The sequence below is a fragment of the Enhydra lutris genome, unplaced genomic scaffold, assembly GCF_002288905.1.
Source record: "Enhydra lutris kenyoni isolate GAN:26980312 unplaced genomic scaffold, ASM228890v2 scaffoldscaffold2, whole genome shotgun sequence".
NCBI classification, from domain to species: domain Eukaryota; kingdom Metazoa; phylum Chordata; class Mammalia; order Carnivora; family Mustelidae; genus Enhydra; species Enhydra lutris.
This window is the reverse complement of record NW_019154086.1, coordinates 75,959,475-75,984,009: the sequence shown is the minus strand read 5'-3', so window position 1 is coordinate 75,984,009 and position 24,535 is coordinate 75,959,475. Positions and strand designations below refer to the sequence as shown.

The 24,535-nt window shown below is 33.2% G+C and overlaps 1 protein-coding gene across 2 annotated transcripts in view; it reads left to right on the top strand.

The window, feature by feature from the left end:
- The window catches only part of LOC111148594 (cell adhesion molecule 2), a 1,205,598-nt gene that overhangs the window by 1,112,463 nt on the left and 68,600 nt on the right, over positions 1–24,535 (top strand). Inside the window, exons 7-8 of one of the 2 annotated variants that reach the window (XM_022505297.1) lie at positions 1,046–1,224; positions 18,686–18,805. In XM_022505297.1, coding sequence (XP_022361005.1) covers positions 1,046–1,224; positions 18,686–18,805 — 299 coding nt within the window. The remainder of the gene's footprint in view (positions 1–1,045; positions 1,225–18,685; positions 18,806–24,535) is intronic. The other variant, XM_022505305.1, reaches the window with a different exon arrangement.

Here is a 24,535-nt window from a genome sequence, read left to right as displayed (position 1 = left end):
AATGATAGGCATCCTAACAGGTATGAGGTAATATTGCATTATGATTTTGATTTGCATTTATCCAATGATGAGTGATGTTGAACATTTTTTTCTATAATTGTTAGCTGCTTGAATGTCTTCTTTGGAAGAATATTTATTCAATTCATCTGCAATTTTTTTAGTTGGATAATTTTTTTGCTACTCAGTTGTACACCTTTTTATTATTTTTTTTCCTGTTTAATTACTCTAAGACTTCCCATGTAATGTCAAGTGAAAGTGTCCAGAAACAGGGGATAGAGTAGTGGAAGAAGTGGGTGAATGTTGTACAGATTTCCAGTTATAAGATAAATAATTTCTGGGGATGTAATGTACAGCATGCTGACTATAATTAACAATGTTGTATTGTTTATTTGAATGTTGCTAAGAAACTAGATCTTTAAAGTTTCATCACAAGAGAAAATATAACTATGTGCGGTGATCGATGTTAACTAAAGCAATTGTGATAATTACTTTGCAATATATACATTTATCAAATCATTCCATTTTACACCAGTGTTAGTTGTCAATTGTATCTCTACAACTAGGAGACTAAAAGAGAGACCTTCAAGGAAAAACCAGTAGGGGGTGAGAAAAGAAGAAAAGGTGAGGGGAAATAGCTTCAGATGGTTTCAAGCAAAACTGTCACAGTGGTAGTAGCCTCAAGTATAAAGGTGTAATTCCAAGTACTTCTGGAAAAGCCTGCTCCAAAGCCCCAAAGCCATCCTCCAGAAATAGCAGGTATGAAAATTCACATCAGGATCGAGGCCACAGGATTGCTCTAATGACTCAGCAAATTAGTCCATTAATACACGCCTGCTTAGTTTAACAGAATAGAATTAAATTATATTTGCCATATCTCCAAATCTCCTGAGTGAGAGCATGGTGGTTGTTTGGTACCTTCTAGAAGTTAGCATATGGGTGTGCACAAAATGATTGTTAAATATTTGTAAATTGCTTGATTTATATACGTCACATAATATGAAAAATTTCTCATTTTCATATCTATGTGCATATTTAAATCCAATAGGCCAGAACCTGTTTTGTGGACAAAGGACGGTGGAGAATTGCCAGATCCTGACCGAATGGTTGTGAGTGGTAGGGAGTTAAACATTCTTTTCCTGAACAAAACGGATAATGGTACATATCGATGTGAAGCCACGAACACCATCGGCCAAAGCAGTGCAGAGTATGTTCTCATTGTACACGGTGAGTACTTTTTGGATATCAGTATATGTGAAAGAAATGAATGACCTGAAAAACTTTAAATTTATCACAGTCTTTAGAATAATAAACACAATTTTAAATGGGTTTTCTTTTTCTTTCAGAAGGACTTTTCACAAAAGATTCACAATATGTTCCAAGTCAAATTAATAAATTTACGACATACACTAAAAATAAAAATTATTTTTGTAAAAGGTTTTTTTATTGCAATTATATAAGTGTTGGTAGTGACTAGTAAATAATAATGGTTGTCTTTGAATTTTGCAAATAAATGCTTTTAGTTATAAATCATAATCATGAAAGCTATATTTACTTTAAGTTAGTTTTAGTTGTAATATCATAAAAATATACTTTATTATCACTATAGCTGGTTTCACAAGGAATGATAGCACATTAATGAGATCCAGCAAAGACAGAGGTGTACAATATATAATTGCATTAATTTCTTATGAACAATGATTTGAAACAGTCACAGACATTTTTTCTTCACTGCACTAATCTCACGATATGAGTAAATATAACAAAATGGCAAAAAGAAATAACAGTACCTAAGACTGAGACAATCCCTGTTTTTCCAAACCTCCAAAAGCCACAATTGTTGCTCATGATATAGCTTTAATATATTGTTAGATAGAGATGAACTTTTATGAGATCGATAAATAATGTAATAAAAAATTAGTCAAGGTTCTTTATTGCAAGTCTTCTCAGAGTTTATTAACTATGCCAGGTTACATTGTGAATTTCCAAGAGAAAGAAACATTAGAGAATGTAAGATTTTCCTCATATTTCACTATGAAAATCTTTTCTAAGACTAGTCTTGTGCTAATACAATATAACAGTATTCCAAATGAACACTGTGTAAAACATGATACTGTAATAAAGCCAGTGTATCTTAAAAATATGAACAGAGTATATTTATTTGAGATCTTTCCCATGAATCTAATTATAAAGTACTATGAGAAGCATGAATTAGTTCTGTACCTTTCTAAAACAGAATTTGGTGGGGGGGGTAGAGTCTAATTCTTTGTAAAGAGATTTTATTTTAGGGAAAAAATTAATACCGTTTATGTTTTTTCCCCAGGTATTTATTTTGTTGTGGTACAGGACAAACTGGAGAAAGAGAATATATTAAATTAATATACAACTTTCGTATTCTCAAATTACTTTAGTGTATGCAGCCTTTCAATTCTTAATACCACTTTGCTGTTGAAGGCCAACAAGGACTTGTAGTACATAGACTGACCACATATAAACTCTTTGAAGATAGAGCTGAGAGATTAATTTCTAGCATCCTATGAATTGTGCAGATTACAACTTTCTGGAAAGATCAGCCTAATCCAATTAAATTCATAAATTGGAACTAAATGTGTTAAAGCCCTGTAGACACTCCCTGCCAGGCTTCCTGCCAGAGACAGTCTAAGAAGTCCTGGGCGTGTCAAGAAAATAACTTAGATTCTTGGAGCAGGACCCAGGAGTAGCTTTCAGTTCATGCTGACCTGTGTGTGTAGCTCATGCAGTCATAGAAGTGAAGTCTGATTCACTCTGCGCTTTCTGAGTACATCTCACTGACAGTTGTAGGGAACCTAGGGGCATTTTGTATAGCATGTCACATTGTGTCAAAAGCAATAGGACACAAAAATACCAATAGTTAGAAGGGAAGTGATAGAAAAAATAATACAGTTTAGATAAAAAGTATGTCATCCTTTTTTTTTTTTTTTTTACATAATTCAAGTGGAGCAAATGCATATGTTTTCCCAGCTATGTTTTGCAAGCTAGCCAACAGCATGATTTCCTAAATAGCCAAGCTACCTTTAGGTATTTGGCAGTTGACATATTTCTAATAAATACTTCTCTAACCACTTTGTAAGAAGTCATTTTTGGCTTTGCTTTTTGAACTACAATTCATCAAAAGCACCCCATAGATTAATGTTATTCATGCTGCTAGATAAAGGCTATGAAGTTCAACAGTAGTTTACCTAGGATTATTGACACAAGTAATGAGAGGCTCGATGAAACAGTGAAACCATATTACTCTGTGTTTAAAAAGAGCTCCAATTGGGTTCATTACAAAATCAAGGTTTTTTTTCCCCTTTGCACACGGGGTATAATGTTTCATTAGTCACTGGTTGTATAAATATAAAAAGCTACTCTCCTCTGTTAATGGTTTGGCTGTTTCAAAACCCTACTAAATGATGAAATTTGAGTGGCATTTCGATCTATAATGAATGCTGTATGCATTTCGGAATGGAGTGATAAGTGATCATTTGTGAGAACTTTACCCTTTTATCTTTTACACCAAGGTTGATTTTACATTAGCTGTGATAATTTAATATAGCTCTAGCACAGAAGGGCCTTTCATGAGCTGAGACTGTGTTTTTGACTCTACCACAGTTGCCCATGTTCTATTGATTCTTAACTTGATGGAGGTCTGAGCACTTTCCTGTGAAATCATCTGCTATCTAGATGCCATCCTAATGGTTAGATTTCATTCTTTGGGTGTCAGTGGAAGTACATTATTTAAATGTTATCACATTTAATTGTTAACAGCACTGACATTTTGTGTTGTGGACACTGGAGAGTTTTCTTCCCCCTCCTAATTACACCTTTACAAATTACAGCTTTAGAACTACAGATGGTAATTTGAAACTGCCAGTCTAAAATTCACCATCAGTGAAAGGTCTAACAAAATTTAACATACAAATACTTGTAGGATAAAATATTATATTTATGAACAATTTGTACTTTGCAGGCTTTCATCAGAAAAGAAAGTAGCATTTTTCATTAACATGTTCAACTGTGGAAAAATTTATGTGTTGAATTGGTAGCCTTAGTTATATATACTATTAATTTGTGTCAGAATAGGTTTTTTTTAATTTAAATTCAATTAGCCAACATATAGTACATCATTATTTTCAGATGTAGAGTTCGGTTATTCATCAGTTACATCTAACATCTGGTGCTTATCATATCACGTGCCCTCCTTAATGCCCATGACCCACTTACTACATCCCTATAGCCACCTCCCCTCCAGCAACCTTCAGTTTATTTCCTAGAGTTAAGAGTCTTTCATGGTTTGTCTCCCCCCCTTTTCTTTTTTTTGCTTCTGTATAAAAATATTGAAGTCATTCTCATATTTTTGTTGCTATCATACTATTTATTTTTTTAGAAGGGCTGATTATTTCCATGTCAATGGCATTTAAGCATACTATTCCATTGCTGTTTTACTATTTGGAGAACTCAGATCAAGAGAAAAAAATCATTCATTCACCAAATAAATATTTAGCATTTAACTACTGAATACTAAAGTACTATAGAAGCAAAGGTGAATAGAACTTAAGTTTAGAATTTAACATGGAAGATAAACATTCAAGTAGTTATAATACCAAAATAAAAGAACTAGAGAAGAATGGACAATCATGTAGCTGTTTGAAGTCTTTGAGAGTGTGGTCTAAGTGTCTATAATTAAAAAAAAAAAAAGTAACAGAGCACTTCTGAATTGTTCAAAGGCTAATGGTATACATCATAAATGGAAGTAGCCAGCACAGTGCCAGGTGCATACATATGCAATAAATCAAATTATTATAATTATATTACTAGTAGCCTTAAGATACCAAAGGAAATCTCAATCCACTCAATCTCTGATGAAAACCTTACACAAGAGTTGCATACAGTTTAGTGCCCAGAGTCTTCCCTGAATGGTACTCAGAGCATAAATTAGGTTATATCTATTAAAGAATGAGACAATTGTAAATTCTTGCCAACTAGGCAATAGAGGATATCTTAAAATTTCAATAGTATGGCAAATTAGTTACATAGAGAGTACAGGATAAAAGTTATAATTACTCTTGTTTCTCTAATACAACATCAAGTTCAGAGGGTTTAGGTTAAATATCTTTTCCTCAAATAAGACTTCCCAGATTCATATCTTCCAGTATAGGGAACATGGAGGATACCTTTTTATCACATAAGGAATAGCTGCAGAGAATTACAGATGAGCTGAAGCTAATCTTATTTTGTGGATAGAAGCAACTCAAGTTCTAATATTTATTTCTCATCAACTGTTGCAAAATACATGTTCTTTTGAAAGTGTCCAAAACATACAGCACCTGGGAAATTTTGAAAAAGAATACAACAGTGAGAAACACAAATCAGATTTCCTCCAAATCTTAAATTTCTTCTTTCTCTGCACTGCCAATACCTTTTACCTGCCTTCATACTCATGCTAGAGAAATTTGTAACCACTCCTCGAAATACAAATGGTTGTGGAACAGAGAAGCTGGGACTCCTTAGTATCATCTGCACCCTCAAAACCCGCCCCGGGATTTGGGAAGATATATAACAATACAAGTAGAAAAAAATGAGTAGCATATTTCTTTTTCCACCAGTAGTGGCACTCCGCATGGCAGGCCCAGAGCATGGGAGAATGTTCCAGGGAGTCAGGTGAGAGTTTCAGTGGAGAATCCACTCCATTCAGAACCTGACTCAGGGTTGTTTGAGACAGTCGTAACAGAATAGAGATGCGCTCTGTGAGAAAGGTTTGTGTGACATTTCCCACCTCTCTTCAAACATATTCTTCCTATTAATATAATAACCCTTATATGAGATTTAAAATTATTTTGCCACTGTTCTAAAATTCCTTTACTTCATTATTTTTCTATTTGTGTGAATAACTTTTGTAACAATTCATTACATCATAATCTTAACTTACTATTCTTGTTTTAAGTAAAATTACCCACTATATTCCCTATCATATTTTTACTTTTATGTATACATATTTTGCTTTTTGAGCAAATTTTACCTTAATGACCACATAAAACAAGTAAAACTCTCCATAACCAGTATTATTATGGTAGAAAGTAAAAAATAATAAAAAGCTTCTTTACGTGAGTGACAGTCACTGACTTGATATCTCTAAGATATCACTTGACAGTTATGGTTTGTTTTATTTGATCATGTATCTACTGCAATGCATACTGCTGAAAAACATGATAGCTTTTTTATGTTTCCAGGATAATTTACCTCAGAAGTAATACATATACACTCACATTCACACACACACACACACACACACACACACACACACAAAATATAGGATCCATCACATTTTATTGTTAGTTAATAAGAACCATCATTAAAATAGTATTTTAGATTTTTAATAGTAAGTGGGAATATTACTGCTAGAAATCTCTGTGTGTGTTAGTCTGGTGAAAGGTATCAAGTGATTGCATATGCTTTTCAGCTTTTAAAAGTCAATACAACTACTAGTTTCATTTTCTTCTACTTTTATTGTAAATAATGAATATCAAAAATACTCAGAGATAGGCATACACACAGATGTTGCAGACTTCAGCATCAAGCGAAGTACCTAGCTTTGTTGCACATTTAGATATATATCTTTTTCACAGATTATATTTAAGTGCAGACTCACTTTTAATCTTCAGTGCTGATTTTCCCCTTTACTTGATTTGCTTACTGTGGGAGAGATGCAAACTGAGTCATGGAGGGTGGACTTTCACCTTAGCAAACATTTCCAAATCATCTATCACCTCCTTCAAATATTTCACTCGGGTGTAGGATATAAATTCAGTTGCTTTAGGGTTATAAGTACCTGGTTCTAAATTTAACAAAATAATTAATGCATATACAGGCGAATGGGGTAATAATTATGAAACAGATTTGGAATATCAGAAACTAATATGCTGAACTTGTTTTTAAAGTTATCTTACCATAGAACTAAGCAAACACAATTATAATGCATGTATTTCTAGTCTTACAGTATTTGTTATACATATTCATGTCATGATTATCAATGATTTAAAAACTGTTGAAGACACTCATCACATGAAAAAATGCGTTTCAGTGCTTCCTAGTGAATATGTAGCTAGACTAAAAAGTTGGCAGTAACATCAAAATTTACTATTACATTTATGTTGCAATGAAACGTTTAGAAACAATGAGAGACTACATGACTTTTTTTCCCCCTCCTAGTTGTAGTGTTAGCCAGGTGATGCAGATCACTGTGGAACCAAAAGAGTGAATTTTTGAGCTCATATGGGTGGGTGGGCAGTGAGAAAGAGAAGACTGGATTATGGACAGATGCACAGCCTAGTAAACATTAAAAAGAGATTGAGCTAAAATCTGTTCCCTCACACGGAAACAGACCAACCAGTTGGTAAATTAATTCTATGTACTCATAATGAGCATTTTTCCTTTGGAGAAGCTTTCTTTAGAAGCATAGATGGGAAAATACACAGTGAAGGAAGAAAAGAAGAGGAAAGACACTCATATGGAGCAACAAACAGTGTGCTAATGGAAGAGCCCTATGGTTGCTGCTCTCATCTCTGGTTGAGAGTTTGCAGACAGTAAACTAGTTGGACGATTCTTAAAACTGTATCTTCTTTAATCGCTGAGATAAAACATATCATTTCTGCACATGAATAAAGCAGGGAGAGCTGTGATGCCTGTGGGAAAGGCATACCTCTGACTGGATGAATGTGCTGTTGAACTCTGCAGAGAGAGGGGAATGGGATCAAATAGTGGAGTAAGAGCACTGTTTCATTATAAAACATTTTAAAAGTTGCATATGTGCAGCATACTGAATACAGAGTTGAGTTTTAATTCCACCTCTTTGTTTTAAGATGAGCACGAATTGGATAAATTAAGGTTTTACCTTTCAGAGTAAAAAAATTCATTCAAAGATACTGCTCTGCCACTGTGAAGTAAATGTTTGTGTGGTACCTCCATGGAGCACTGGCAAAACTATCCATGGGGAAAGCCCTCCTTCTTGCCTGAATGGAGAAGAGTCTACCACCCAACAATTTTAGCAATTTAAACATCTTTTCTTGTGTTATTTATACATAATCTTTTCTATTAGTTGCAGTAAAGTAAATGGAAGAATCCATGATACTCAGTCTTTCTAGATTTTTATGTGGAAATAAGGTTAGGTTGTAGCTTTACAAAGATGTACAGAGCCCTTCTACTCAAGTTTATCAGCATTAGTTGACTCATTCGTTAGAGAATTGAAGCAATATTCAAGTCCATGGGGAATTGGGCATTTGTTTTCAGAAATAATGGCACACCCAACTAGAAGATACAGATCTTTCATAAAACCTGCTTTGTAGTTTCTTACAATGTAGTTTTTACTAACATTGTAACAGCATATCATGTACTTATTCCAGAATCTAAGAACTATCCTTAACCCCTCTTTATCTTTATCTCCAACTCATCAGCAAGTTCTGTTGACACTATTCCCAAACCATGTGTTCAGTATGTCCACTTCTCTCCGTTATTCTCTCTAGCCTAGACTAGAGAGACATCCATGTTTATGATCTCTTTCCCATATAGCTATAATGTATTAATGTTTTAAATGCATATTCCTTCATATCTTTCCCCTATTTAAATTTTTCTAAAGGCTTTTCTTCACACTTAGTGTAAAACCCAAATCCTATCAGCTTCATTTACTAAACCCTGCATAATATGCCACTACCTGCATATGAGACATCTCATCACTCTCTACCTGATCACTTGTTTCCCTGGTCCTCTTTCAACTCCTCTAAGACATCAAGCTCATTCTCTGTCTAGGAAGTTTGTCCAGAATGCTTGTCCAGGAAACATGAATATGGATATTTGTAAGAATGACTTCTTATCATTCAGATCTTGATTAAATGAATCTTCTGAGAGAGATCATTTTTGTCCACTCCAATCTAAAATGGCCCCAATCATGCATCACTTAATTTTAATTCTCTGCAAGTCATTTATCATTATTTGGTATTTTAGTTGTATATTGGTATTTTTATTTTGTACATGAGTTTATATACATATATATGTATGCATTTATGTTTATATATACTACATGTATGTATCTGTACATGTGAATATATTCTATATCCATCCAGTAGATTATGACTTTCTTGAAAGCAGAGACCTTATGACTCTCATTCTGTATCTCTAGATCTTAGAACAATGCCTTGTTATAGTAATAGTAAACAATCAATAAATATTTCTTTAAGGATTTTAATATTTCTTTGTCCCTTTCTGTGTGTCTCTATCTTTGTATCTCTCTCCCTCTCTTTTCAACAGAATAAACTTTAGTAAAATAATATATATGTACATACATACATATATACATAAACACATATATCCACATATATTCATATATATGTGTGCCTGTGTATACTGCCCTGACTTCTGTATACTGGTATCCTGACTTCAGAGCAGAATTAGGGAAACTGATATTCACTCTTTTTTGTCACCAAAATCAAGAACTTTAGGTTTCATCTCATATGGGGAGAAGAAATGATGATACCCAGAGATATATTTATTTAGCAATCCATATGTAAATGGTGCCTTATGCAGTTAAGAAATGCACAAAATGGACAATGTGTATAGAATGTGTATAGAAGGATTAATATCAATAGAAATCCTAGAAGTTCCACGTATGACTGAAACCATATGTGGTATATAAGAAATAGTGTAGAAGATCACAGGGAAAGGGAGGGAAAATTGAATGTGAAGAAATCAGAGAGGGAGACAAACCACAAGAGACTCTTCATTCTGGGAAAACTGAGGGTTGCTGGAGGGGAAGGGGGTCAGGGGATGGAGTAACTGGGTGATGGGCATTAAGGAGGGCACGTGATGTGATGAGCACTGTGTGTATACACAACTGATGAATCATTGAACACTACATCAGAAACTAATGATGTACTATGTGTCGGCGAATTGATTTTAAGCTTAAAAAAATGAAAGACAAAAGCAATCATAGAAATTAGAAGATTTTTGCAATTGACTTCACATGTCTGTTTTGTTTTGTTTTGTTCTGTTTTGTTTTTGCAAAATTCTGTGGTTATTGCTTACTAGAAATTGGATTTGTTCTTTGGAAGTCTATAACATCACTTACAAAGATAATATTTATTTCTGGACAAATTTTTTTTTTCTGAAAATCTCTATCACAATGTTATACTATCTATCTAATTCTTTATTATTTCAGAAAATTTTCCTTAAGTATCTACTATATTTAAGTGTTAGGCCACCAAACACTGTAAGGCTTGTAAGAAATAAATAAACACTCCTATTATGCCTCAACTTCTTAGCAAAAATTAAAAAGTGAAGAGTTTTCAGTCCTGTGCCTTACCATGATGTGACTTTAGAGATGTTTTCAGGGTCCCTTCATTAATTGGAATATTCTAAGAGACTTATTCAGGAGAATATGAAGTTCCATGGTTAGAAATGCTTTACTTTGGTAAAATATTCACTTTCTTATTGAGAGCATATTTTAAATGTCAATAGCTTGGGGAAGGTAATCAGTTTGTATAACTAAATCCCGGGGGGGGGGCAGTTTATTTAATAATCTGTTGTAAGGTTAGGAAACACTTTGCTTTGTGTGAGAACTCCAAACATTAGGGATGTGAGTCAGTATGTGGATTTCTCAACCAGTGTTTTTCTCCTAGATCGTGTGTCTCTCCTATGTATTCATACTTGATTTGAGTTTTTCTTTAACCAGTGACAGAGCTCTTTTTCCAAAGACAACTTTCATCCTCACAGAACTTAAAGTATTTGACCAAATCATCTGATTTACTTTTTGACAAAGTACTTTTAAGAAAGAGCTCATCGTATTGAAGTAGGGGGAGCTAAGTAATAGAATCATCCACTTGGAAGGGTTTTTTTTTTTTTTTTTTTCCTATTTTAAATTCCACTTCACTTTTGTCAGTTTGGAATATGAAGGAATATTTTAAGAGAAAAAAATGTACACTTTTTTTCAAACAACAGACTGATTTTATTCATAAACTTCCTGCAATTACATGGAACTGTTGGTTACCGCCTACAGGTTAAAATTGCAGTACTTTTCATTTTTTAAAAACAGCTTTTTTTTTTTTTAATTGCATAAGTCTTCCATTTAGTATGTGAAGCCAGTAGAAGCTATCAGAGGGATAAAAGGGATTCATTCAAATCTAATTTTTAAAAGGGTTCCTTTTTATGAAGCAGATGAGGTTACTATATGGCTCTTGAGAAGGAAGCATGCATGGGCAAGTTGAGGCCTTGTCAACCCGGTGGTTGTCATTTCAGTAAGAGCCGTGGTGCTGTTATCCATTCTTACGCTATAATCCAAATAGGCTGCTCCATGTAGCTGAACATAATGGGAGCAGATAAACGTCCTTCTCTGCACAGGTAAAAAAGCAAATACAGTACATTTTTCCATTACAATTGCTTCCAATAGCAGTGCAATTATCAGTAAGAAGGTTAAGGATGCCCTATTATTTTTAAGGTTAGGAAATGTGAATAGCGTCTTTCAAAAAGACATTTCTCACCTTAACACTTCTAATATATGTTGAGTTCTGACCCTTCTGTATCTCCACTAATAATCCTTGGTTTGGACTCACTCTTGATTACCCTTGGACCACCCTGGAGAGTTAGTGACATAAAGCAGAAAGAAAGTAGACATATGGAGTCCAGACTAAATGGTAGCAATTTTTCTCCCTATTGAACACTAGTCCTTGGAGAGAAACAAGCAGCTTGGGCTTCTGGGACTCTTTAGACTTAATTTTGCTTAGAAAATCCATTCTGAATGGGCCAGAATGCCATTTTTAAAAAGAGAAACTGCCAGAAAACAAAACAGGTTGACAAGTTAGAAATTATTGTACACTGCATTTGTGGGGAACAGAACATACCTTTAACCTGAAAAGCTCGTTATTGAAAAAAAGGTGCTACACCATTCTTCAATTTATTGTGTACAGTGCTTGTTGGAACTGATTTCATTTTAACAAGGTTATACAGGATCTGCTCTGCTCTAATAAGCTCCAGTAACAAAATGTGGTTGCACTTTTTTTTTTAATTCCTTCATTAAGATGTGATTAAAAAGGGCACTTTTCTATTATTGAATTGGATGATATGATTTAGAGCTCTAACACTTTTAGAAACATTGAAAACCCGCATTCAGAATATAAGATTCTTCAGTGTGCTGCATTTTAATTTTTTTAAATAATCATTTAGACTTGAAGACTCTTAGCAGAAATTTCTAAAAAAAATCTCATACACGGTAATAACAAGGAGAGGATTTTTTTTTCTCACAAATTAACCATGAATAAGTCTCAATTACTGATTCATGTTATTAAAAATGATACTATTTCCTATCTACTGACATCATTGTCGTTACCACCGATAGGAACATTATTTATAAAGTACCAGTCAAATTCAAAGCATAGAACTAGGTACCTGTAGGAAGCACAGAAGTGTATCATTATTCTATTCTCTTTGTTATCTTATCATCTTGTTGGCTTGTGAAAAGAATAAAATACAAACAATGCATGTTAGTGCCAAATAAATGTTATAGCCTCCCTCTTTTCAACCACCAAATCCGTGAAGAGCTTTGATATATATTCTGTGTACTGTATAGTTTATCATTAATAAGCTAGAATAATAGAGTATATTAATTGATTATGTAAATTAAATTTAAATTAAAAATCTTACTGTAGCATCACACATGTATTCTATCCTCCACTGGGAGAGAGAAATAGAGACACAGAACTAGTGAGAAGCCCGTAACTCCAGTTGTGCCCATATGGCTGTGCACTAATGTAGAGCATTGTTGTCATGGGGGTATTGGTAATATAGTGAGGGAAGCAGTACGTAAATGCAAGGAAAAAAAAAAAAGATGGATATTCAGAGAGAAGGGGAATCAGTTGATGTTCAGTTGGTTAAGGAAGTCTTCACTGAGCAGATCCAAATCAGGCTGAAACTTGAGAGTAGCATTTTGCTAGGTATATCAAGAAAGGGACAGAGATTAGATAACACTGGGGGAATGAGTCAGAGTAAACTTGTCCCACGGCAAAATAATATTTTAAAAAACGAAAACATGTTGACTTATAACAACTGAACCTGAAGTTAATTGGTGAGATAGATATATAAATAAAATGGTAATGTAATGTATAACAAGCTTGTGTAGAAGTATGCGCTAAGTGATTTGAGGGTGCTTTGAAGGAAGATATTGGAAACAGGAAAGATTAGGATAAGGAAAGATAAAGAAACAGGATGTGGCTCTGAGAACATGGCAGCAAAGAAAAGAACAGCAAGAACTAAGTCTAGAATTTTGGGAAAAGACTTGTGTCAGGGGCACATGTCTTCTTGTGCGCTAGACTTCAGTTCCTTTGCTTATGTTAACCAGGCACTATGAAAAATAAAGAAAAGAAGGCAGGCACATATGCTCTGAGGAACTCTAGACCCTCTTATTCCAATGAGGTGCCTAACAACAATGGTGGAGGCAGTTTGGAGTTCTTCATGGCAGAATCAAGCAGGCTGATCAGGAGAGATGATGGACTGCTGAATCAGTCATTAACAAAGTTTAGCTATGGTCCGTGTACATGGATTTCAGTTTCCTGATTCAACAGCATTGTTGTGTGAGCTGAAATTGTGCTTCTGCAAGTGAGTAGATCCTTACAGAAGTAACTTGCACTATTTACACTGCATTTATTTGTAACCCAGCATTTGCTCACATGAATAACTCTTGGCTGCCTACTTAGACTTTGCACTAATATGCAATTGTACAATTGACTAAATTTGGGGTTCTGTCTGACATTGTTGAAATACGCCTGAATTTTCCTTTTACAGGAAAATAGTATATATGTTACAACTGAAATGAGAAGTGTAATTTATTGTAATTCACACCTTATGTATAGGTAAAACTATAAGCAAATATTTTCATGTCTTGGAAGCTTACTTTTCTCAGTTCCCTATAAAAAAGGCTATTTTTCCTTTAAACGAAGCCTTGCCTTTGCTATGGTATACATCTATCTAGACAAATAAAATCAGATTATTTTTACTTTGTTCACTTCCCTAAATACCATTTTTATCCACTACATATTTTATCACTTACTAACTCTTCATTCTTTATGCTTTAACATCTAGGAAATATATAATACAGTTAATTTCTTTTGTAAATTATAAATTTGAACATTTTATTTGTAACTACTTTTTTTCAGGCAAATTCAATATTATTTGATTCAAATAAGATATTCTCCAAGGAAAATGGCAATAAAAAATTTGACCCCATCTTTTGTATTGTATAAATCAGAGATGAAATGCCATGTAGTTAACTGATTAACTTATTATATAGTTACCATTTCTGAATTCTGATATTCATAAATTATGTCACAAACTATTAATATCTCTTTTTTTAAATTTGTAGTTACTTAGTGCCCATGTTCAGATATCCTTTAATCATATAATATTAAAATATTAAGATCTAAAATCAACAAGTCATATTCAGCAAATGACATAAAATATTAATATGACTACAGATTATCTTGCTTTATGAACAGTAAATTAATGTCAAATCAGGATTCAGTTATTTTTATTGTGTGTGTGCACATGTGTAATTCTTCTGCATATGGATTAGTATATTTTTATTCTTAAAAAAATGAGTATGTCTTGGAAGGGAAAAAAATGACCCACTGCCTTTTCTATCCTATACTATATTTGACTGAACACTTTGTATTAACAGTATAATGGTTTTAAAACTGGACAGAATTCTAGATACCTAAAAATGAGACAAATGATAGGTACTAGTGTTTCTGATGTCATGTTGCCTTATGAAAATGGAGCTCCATTTTCACTATCAGTATCTAAATAAAAGGCCAAAAGAGAATGCACAAAACCAGACCTTTTAAACAATTGGGAAATGATGCGAAATGTTGCCACTTGGTTATAGGAGTGAAAACTCAATATGAGTATTTGGACTTAGAAAGGCAGCTCAGAATCTTTTTCTAATTTCTGCTTTGACAAGTGTTGCAGTCAGGCAGCTAAAATAAATGATCCTGAGGTGGAAGTGTTCAAGAAACTTCTCCATTATACTCCTATGAAATATAATAGTCTCTCTGCACTCTAGTATATACATATGCATATATATTTAAATTTAGAGACAAGGAGGTTCTATCTCAAATTTCTTTCATCCATTAAGTGGGGATAATAATAGACAATTCATAAATTTGTTGTGATCTTTTATTACTGATCAGGATAGGATCTACTTAGTGAGCCCTCTTGGCCGATTACTCTTTCTTTCAAAGTCTTGAATTAAGTGAAAATGAAGAGTTCGTAAGGAACATGGAGGACATGGATCTCAGGTCAGGCTCACACTACTTTCAAAGTAGCAGGGAAGGTGGGAAGTATTTCATTTTGTTAGCAAGGATATTTATTTTAGGAAGAAGCTATAAATTGTGATCTTAAAAATTTGTCTTTTAGGGGTACCTGGCTGGCTCAGTTGGTTGAGCATGTGACTCTTGTTCTTGGGGTTGTGAGTTTAAGTACCACGATGTAGGTAGAGTTTACTTTTAAAAAAGTAAAAAAAAAAATTATCTTTCAGAAAATAATTATTGTCTATCTATATTGAAGACAGGATTTTTTAGTAGATGTATGGAGGGCACGTATTGCATGGAGCACTGGGTGTGGTGCATGAACAATGAATTTTGGAACACTGAAAAATATTTTAATTTAATTTAATTAAAAAAAGAAATAATGAAATCTTTTAGTTTTATATTAACTAGATGACCCTATCAAAAAAATGGACTTTTCTAGATCCCCTAAAATATGTTATATGTTTATTATGCTATGAACAAATTCATTTAGTAAATATTTCTTCACCTTATAACTTGCGCTAGAATCTGAACAATAAATAGGCAGAGTTCTTCCCTTCAAGGATTAATTGTCAAGTGTGGAGACAAATATCAATAAAATCAGAGCAGACAGAAAGTTTAGGTAGAAGAGAGAAATATCGTACAATGTTTTTTATCTTTCTAAGAATTCCACGAATTCCAACTGATCCTATGTAGATGCATTTCAGTTGATTCTGATTACTCTTCTGGTGTTGAGTATTTAGATCATTCCAAATTTACTCTTTTACAATAGAGTCGAAATAATTGGATAAACAAGAGTGTAGCATAAAAAGGATAAATGAAAATGTTTAAAATGTTTCAGAACCCGTAGGATGAAATAAAGTTAGTAATGATTGAAAATCTAACAGTGACTGGGAGAGATTTCTTATTTGACAGATACTTTTCCTGGCCCAGTTGTCATTTGTCCAAGGTGTTTTCCATCAAATTTCTTTCACCAGATTTGTTTTTAGGTACATTTGAAGTCAAGAGGGAAGGATGAGAGGATGATGGACTGACAAAGCAGGAGTCAGAGCATGAGCCAATAATGATTTGTAGTGTTATCTGAACACTTTAAAAGATTCTAGGGCAGTTTTCTTAAAGTGGATTAACAATTTTTACAACTACTGCATTTTCACAATTATAGGAAATAAAGATATGGTTTGGTTAATACAAAAATATTCATAGTACCTGAAAATATATACTCTCTCCAAAACAAATCAAGATATATTATTATTCTATTTTTGTTGATATGGAATAAAGAAAAAAGACCACATAATGTTTTTTTGCCTAATCCAAAAAATGAACAAATACCACCAAACACTGTTATTTATATTCCAGTTCTTAGGAGGTGAATGATACTGGCTGATTTTGGAAGGCTGCGTTTCAGATCTAATGGAATCTTATTTTAACTCATTGGCTAATAGCAAATAACATATTATTTTATCATCTGTGCTAGGTTTGGTAGTCTCAGTTTCTTTACATGGAGTTTTAAAGAGCTAATACCATTATATGTTCTTGTGTTTGATAGCCCTGTAAGACATTTCCTTTTGCATAAATTAAATACATATATTTTGAGATCCTAATAAGCAAAAGATTTTACTAGCCAACGAAGAATGTATTATTTTCTATTTTAGGTATGCATGAACATTAATATTACTCATGTTTTTTTAATTTAGAAAATGTCTTTCATTTACCTCCAGCCTGCCTAACCCATTTAGGAAAGCTTACCATGAAAATAAGAAGGTACTATAAAAATCAGTAAATAAGAGGTATATGTGCACATATACATAATATTTACTCAGTGTATAATGTTGTTAAAGTCAGTTCTATTTTATGATCATGGTAATTGCACACCAGGCAATACCAATTTTCTCCAGTGATTAATGTAGCACCATTGAGTTTTTAGAAGGTTGTTTTCTTAATTTGACTGTCTAGAAAGCATTTTCCCTGTTGAAAAACAGGTGTAAACATCAATACCCAAGATAAGAGAGCGAGCTCCTACTGTTTTCTGATGTCTCCAGTGTAGAGAATCCAGCAGGTTCAAGTCTGAGGATTGAGGAGGGCTAATTTATCAGAAGTAAAAAACTAGAAAATTTTTGGTGTGACTCAAAGATTTTAGCTGAGAGAATGACAGGAAGCCTTTTAACAGCAAAATAATCTGTCAAACACTTTGAATATATAGGGACTGTGTGGCAAACATGTGAAATCAAACCCCAGCACTGTAATTATGGGTAATTTGTGAACTGTTTCTCATTTCCTCACTGTGTAAATTATATGCCTATCCACTTGAGACAAGATTTGACTTTTTGAGACTCTTAGGTTCTATAGCTTGACACTGGCTACATTGTTTCAGTGTTTCCTACACCGCTCTTCAAATTTTCAGCCAGTTTTGAGTGAAAGGAAGATTTTGGTGTAAAATTCTAAGTTATTCTTTCTGTTTATTATGTTTTCTCTATCAGAATCTAGTGTTGACTTTTGGCAACTTTGACTAATTATGGGTTAGGGGTGGAGTATTATGGTTCAAGTCTATGTTCAATCACCTCTCCTATGTATGCCAAATAAAATAAATCATAAACCTTTCAGAATATTGGGTTCCATGCTAGTTGACTCAATACTTGTTAAAGACTCCTAGGTACTGCAAAATTGTTAGAAGGCGTTACCAGCTAATCAGGGTAAGATCTGCAAGACTCTAAGCTGTACATTAACATCATTTGTGAGAAAAAGAAAAGCAAAGTAATAATAATAACAATTAGCTTCTTTTTTTGTTTGTTTCTAAAGATTGCTGTCATCTTATTTCCTACCATTAAGTTTTCTTAAAAGAAAAAAAATCAAAAAAGCATTTAACATGCATATACTCATCCATCATTAACATTTCTTTAATCTTTTATGGTGGTGTTTTTTGTGTTTATTTCTGTTGTGTTTTTTCTTTGTTTACTTCTTTGACAAAGCATGTCACTTTTTGTTTTACCTGTTTCTATTTTGCTACTGCATGTCACACTTTTTAAATGACTCAGTGAACAAATGAATTCTTGTCATTTTAAATTTCACTCTAAATATTACAAATAATCTGCTTATTCTCAAACATTGCTCCAAGTTTTTGCTTTGCATGGGAGCAGGAAAAAGAAGTGAACAAAAAAAAAATGACAAGAACTATGTGGTACAGCCAGCTTTGTACCTGATAATCTGTGTAAGCCTGTTAAAGTTAAACCTAAATAAGACTTATGTATTTATAATTTGAATCATTTGTGTTTCTCTTTTGTTTGCATGATATGATTTTGTTTTATATTTTGTTTTTTTCCACTCACCAGATGTTCCCAACACTTTGCTTTCCACTACTATCATCCCCTCCCTTACCACTGCAACAGTCACAACCACTGTAGCCATAACAACCAGCCCAACCACATCTGCAACAACCAGCAGCGTAAGAGGTACAGTATGCTTCTTTGTTATGGCCTGGAAAACACATTAAATGAAGGTTTAAAGGTTTTTTTTTTTTTTTAAAGGGTTTTTAAAAGGGTCGAAAAATCGAGATCCAATTTTACTTAATTATAAGAGTACTTAAGTCACCTAAATTACTATCAGTTAGGGTTATTGGAATAGAATCTGAGGCAAGATGGTACATTTTAATTTTTGTAGTGCCACTTACGACGATTATGAAAACATTCCAGAGTATAGGTTGAAAATATATGGAGCAACCACCGAGCCAATTTAAATGTGAACATGGGACACTTTTTTTTTTTTTTCTTTTTGCCTTGACTTATAAATGTAAGCAAAGAAATAAGATGTTCAAGGTTGCAAAGTAGCTTTTGCTTTTTAAAGATCTTTGTTTAATGTTAATGACTTATTCTTCTGCCACTGGATTAAAAACTGGATTAAAACACTCACAGTGTTGAATGTGTTCTAAAAATTGGCATAATTCGTGGTATCATTATAAACTATTCACCACATAGAACTTTTAAGTAAATATTCAACATGTCATCCTAAAGTAGAATGTCATTTTAAATAGATCTCTGAGTAGATCTATTTAGTCTACTAACAGAATGTTCTAAAAAAACAAATATTGGTAAAGCTGTTCAGGGTGATAGGAATTCATTTGGCTCTGTGAGTAGCTTCTGGTATTAGTTTATTAATAAATATTCTTGCCTTAAGTAAAGCAACCTTGTAAAAATAGAAGTAATCTTTAAAGGCAAAAAAGAATTTCATTATGGTTCAGAAATATAAGAAAGCATTCCTGAGCAGTCATTAAGTGGTTAGTAGGTGATGAAGAAATTAAACAAGTTATATAAGGGCATTATAGGAAAACAGATTTTAAACTTAATTTTTGCATAAGCAATGTTCAAAGATAATTTGTCCTATTTAAGTCTGTCTTTTTGTATTTATACATGTTTTGTGTTATGTTGGCTATACTAATATGTGTTAAACTTAACAATTTAACTTGAAATCATGGGGACTTTACATTAATATATGTTAGTTAAAGTTATACTAAGTACTGGCTTAACATTATTTTCCTTCACTTGTAAAGGTTGTTCAATTAGACTGTTTTCCTTGGGATTTTATGATTTGCAAAATTAAATTGAGTTGCTAGCTTTGATGTAACAGTTATCATATTATTCTTTTGCTTCTGAAAAATATCTGATATTAGATAATTATTAATGTTTAATAATCATGTCAACTCTCTTATATGATATATGACAACTGAAGTTTGATAATAGTAGCTGTAAGAATTTCTCAAAAATTCCTATGTTTATTTTAGTATTATTAAATGAATTGTATTCGAGCTAAATCTACAAGTAGGAAGAATTTAAAGATCTTTCTCATAACAATTTATATGGAAATGGGGGAAAAGTAATAAAAATGAAAAAAGATAAAAAATACTTGTGATATTGTATGAAACGAGAGATACCTAAATTTTTACTTTGCTTCAATTTATTATTTTCCAAAGATTTTTACAAATGGTAACTTATGTGAAATGCAATTAGTGCATGCTAACAAAATCTTTATGATAATATTAAGTTCTGACTGTGCAGACAAATCACTTTGATGGAAAAGGATGGTGACATTGACTTAATATTTTTTTTGAAGACCTACTTATAACAAAAAAAGTTGCTAATATTCAATTATTCCTTCCTTCTTCAAAAACAGTTATTGAGGATGGGGTCATGCCAGACAGTGTGATTATGGAAATTAAACATGTTTTATCTAAAATCACTAGCAATTAAATTAATGCATCCTACCCAAGTAACCAGTGTCTGTGCTTAATGAAGGAAAAGTATTCATGTCCTTCCTGGACATATATGAATACACACATCTTAGAATAAAATCAGAGAAAAATGTTTTATTTCAAAGTGAAGTGTTTAATAACATATTTTATATTTTTTCACATGCATCTTAAGTGGAATCTTATCTCCTACATCTGAACCAGCCAGATAAAATGAAATCAGTTTTCTACCTTTTCTAGCAAATTCATTTTTACAGGTTTCCTAAAATGTTTTGTGTAATTTACACCACGGACTTTAAAAGTGGTAAAGAGTTTTCTGCAGTAGAACATTACAAATGTCACAGAAGACACACAACGTTCCATTATTTTTACTTAACAAATGGAAGGTATTTTTCAAAAGGCACCAAAATATGTGGAAAGAAAAAACATTTTATAAGTTAGGCAATTCATAGTAGTTATTTTGTATAGAAAAAAAAAAGCAACATTGACATTAAATGTTAGTCTAATACCTACTTTTCTCTCCTATCTTCAATAAACCACTGAGGCCTGGGAATGTCATCAAGTGCACTTGTATCGTTAATGTTCTAGTCCACATTTGAGGGAGTAGAAGACTCAGTCAGTAGATAAACGTTTTTATGAATTATTTTATGTATTTATCTGTTTAATTTCTATTGCCGTTTACTAGAATGTGAAGTTCATCAGAGTGAGGACCCTTTTTCATTTTTAATTTGAGTACAGTTGACGTATAGCATTATGTTAAGTTTAGGTGTACAGAATAGTGATTTGACAAGTGTATACATTATTCTGTGCTCATCACAAGTGTGCTACCATCTGTCACCATACAGTGGTATTACAGTATCATTCATTATATTCTTCATGGCGTGCCTTTTATTACCATGACTTATTCATTCTGTAACTAGAAAGCCTGAATCTTCCACTCCCCTTCACCCATTTTGCCCACCCACTACCCTTTTCCCCTGGGTAATCATCAGTTTTTTTCTCTGTATTTATAGGTCTGATTCTGCTTTTTGTTTGTTGTATCCATTTGCTTTTTTTATATTCCACATATGAGTGAAACTGTATGGCGATTGTCTTTCTCAGTCTGACTTATTTCACTTAAAATGGGACCCTCTAGGTCTATCCCTGTTGCAAATGGCACAATGTCCTTTTTTTATGGCTGATTAATATCCATGTGTATGTACATTTGTGTGTGTGCATGTGTATACCACATCTTCCTTATCTATTCATCTATCAGTGGATGCTTAGGTTGTTTCCATATCCTAGATAGTGTAAATAATGTTGCAATAAACATAGGGGTGCATGTTTCTTTTTGAATAAGTGTTTTCATTTTATTTTGGCAAATACCCAGTAGTAGACATATTAGATCATATGATATTTCTATTTTTAATTTTTTGAGGAGGCTCTGGGGTGCCTGGATGACTCAGTCAGTTAAGCATCTCTTAATTTCTGCTCAGGTTACAATCTCACAGTTGTGAGATCAAGCCCTATATAGCGCTCAGCACTGGGCATGGAGCCTGCTTAAGATTCTCTCTTTCCCTCTCCCTATGCCCCTCCCCTCCCATGCTCTTTCTCTCCCTTTCCAAAAAAAAACCAAACAAAAAAAATTTTTTTTTTTTTTTTAGTAAGCTTTATACCAGTTTTCACATTGTTGTAAATTTTGCACTTATCTTTTTTAAGTTGACTGGTATTCCTTTATTTGTTTATTGCCTATTAGAGCTTTCAGATGCAATTATTCTTTAAATGCAATTCATTTATAAAATTAATAAAAGGTGTTTCAAAATTATAGTTAAAAAAGATTGTAATAAGAATGTATTGCCTAAGAAAAGGTGAGAACTATAAAGGACTCAGTATTTTCATCTTGCATTTTTTTAAGCTTACTTGTTTCACCTTTCATTAAATAAACTAAAGTAAAATAACTTTATTTGATTTTATGAGGTTTAAATGTTATTTCTTAAATTTCATAAAATATAATTTACCTATCTATCTATATATTTAATCAGTGACTGCAGGGGCGCCTGGGTGGCTCAGTGGGTTAAGCTGCTGCCTTCGGCTCAGGTCATGATCTCAGAGTCTTGGGATCGAGTCCCGCATCGGGCTCTCTGCTCGGCAGGGAGCCTGCTTCCCTCTCTCTCTCTCTCTCTCTGCCTGCCTCTCTGTCTACTTGTGATCTCTCTCTGTCAAATAAATAAAAAAAATAAATAAATAAGTGACTGCAAATGAATCACCATTCGTGTCTCCATCTACACTCTTTCACTGCTACTAAGTTTTCCATCCTCAGATATGATAAACATACATTTAAAGAATCACTCCTGTGGCTGTATTAGAAATCAAGGTGATACAGAACAAAAGAATCTCCTCAAATCACCAGCCACAACCTTGAGAATTTTCACAACTCTTCAGTTTACACATAAAATGCATTTCTGGGGGCACCTGGGTGGCTCAGTGGGTTAAAGCCTCTGCCTTCGGCTCAGGTCATGATCTCAGGGTCCTGGGATCGAGCTCCGCATCAGGCTCTCTGCTTGGCAGAGAGCCTGCTTCCCTTCCTCTCTCTCTGCCTGCCTCTCTGCCTACTTGTGATCTCTGTCTGTCAAATGAATAAATAAAAATCTTTAAAAAAAAATGCATTTCTGTTAGGAGGAAGTAGAGCTTCAACCATATGGAATGAAAGCTAGCAATTAGCAGTATCTTGTTACAAATAGAGGTGTTAAGACATGGAGAAGCCGCCGGTACACTTGAGGAGTCCTGGGCAAGATGAGGAAAAAAGGTGCCCTAGAGGCATTTTTGGGTGTGAGTTTTGGTTCTTCTGTTTACAAGGTCCTTGGTCTTAGACAATGAATCAAATTGAGCCTCAGCATTTTTATCAGAAAAATGAGAAACACTTGATAGAAGCACTTAATTCCCAGATTGTCTTGAGGATCAAATAATATCTGGAGTTCTGGAAACATAATCACCACTCAGTATATAATAGGCTTATTTTTCAGTTCTTTTTAGTAAAACAAATGTGTTTATCTATAGCTGTATCATACAATTACTGAAATCATATATATATATATATATATATATATATAATTATATACATAACTCTGGAAAAAAAATTTTGGTATTAGTTACTGATTACTTTTAAGCCCAATTTTTATTGTTTATATAAAACATTAGATACAATATTTCTAGAGCATATAGAATTTATCTATCTATGAATATAGCAATAGTTGATAAACTTATTCTGGGTTTATATCATATAGCTAAAATCTGGACATTTTATAGACCTCTTAAAATTGTTTTATTATAAAAGACCATTGCTACAAGACATTTTAATTTCTACTTTTGGAAATTGCAGGTTTTTTTTTAAGTCTAATGGCCTGATTAACCGTATCATTCAGTTCTTATGACAGATATATTCTCTCACAAAGGTTTCTTATGTTTTTTTTTCTTTTGGATTACTGTGATAAATGTTAATTAAGTAATAAGTTAGGTATGATAATTTATGAAATGGTTCCAAATAACTGTTGTGATTTCTAGTATTAATATTATTTTAGCATGGTATAGTTTAATTTGAAAACTTTTCATTTTGATCATGTCATAAGGCTTTAATTTCATAACTATGTCATACTGTAAGAATCTTTAACAGTATCCTCACTGTATAGATAACAATATAAAGGTACTGAATTTTGGGCGCCTGGGTGGCTCAGTGGGTTAAAGCCCCTGCCTTTGGCTCAGGTCATGATCCCAGAGTCCTATGATCAAGTCCCACATCGGGCTCTCTGCTCAGCAGGGAGCCTGCTTCCTCCTCTCTCTCTGCCTGCCTTCCTCTCTGCCTACTTGTGATCTCTGTCTGTCAAATAAATAAAATCTTAAAAAAAAAAAAGGTACTAATTTTTTTTTTAAATTGTATATGAGACAATGACATATATCAGTGGTT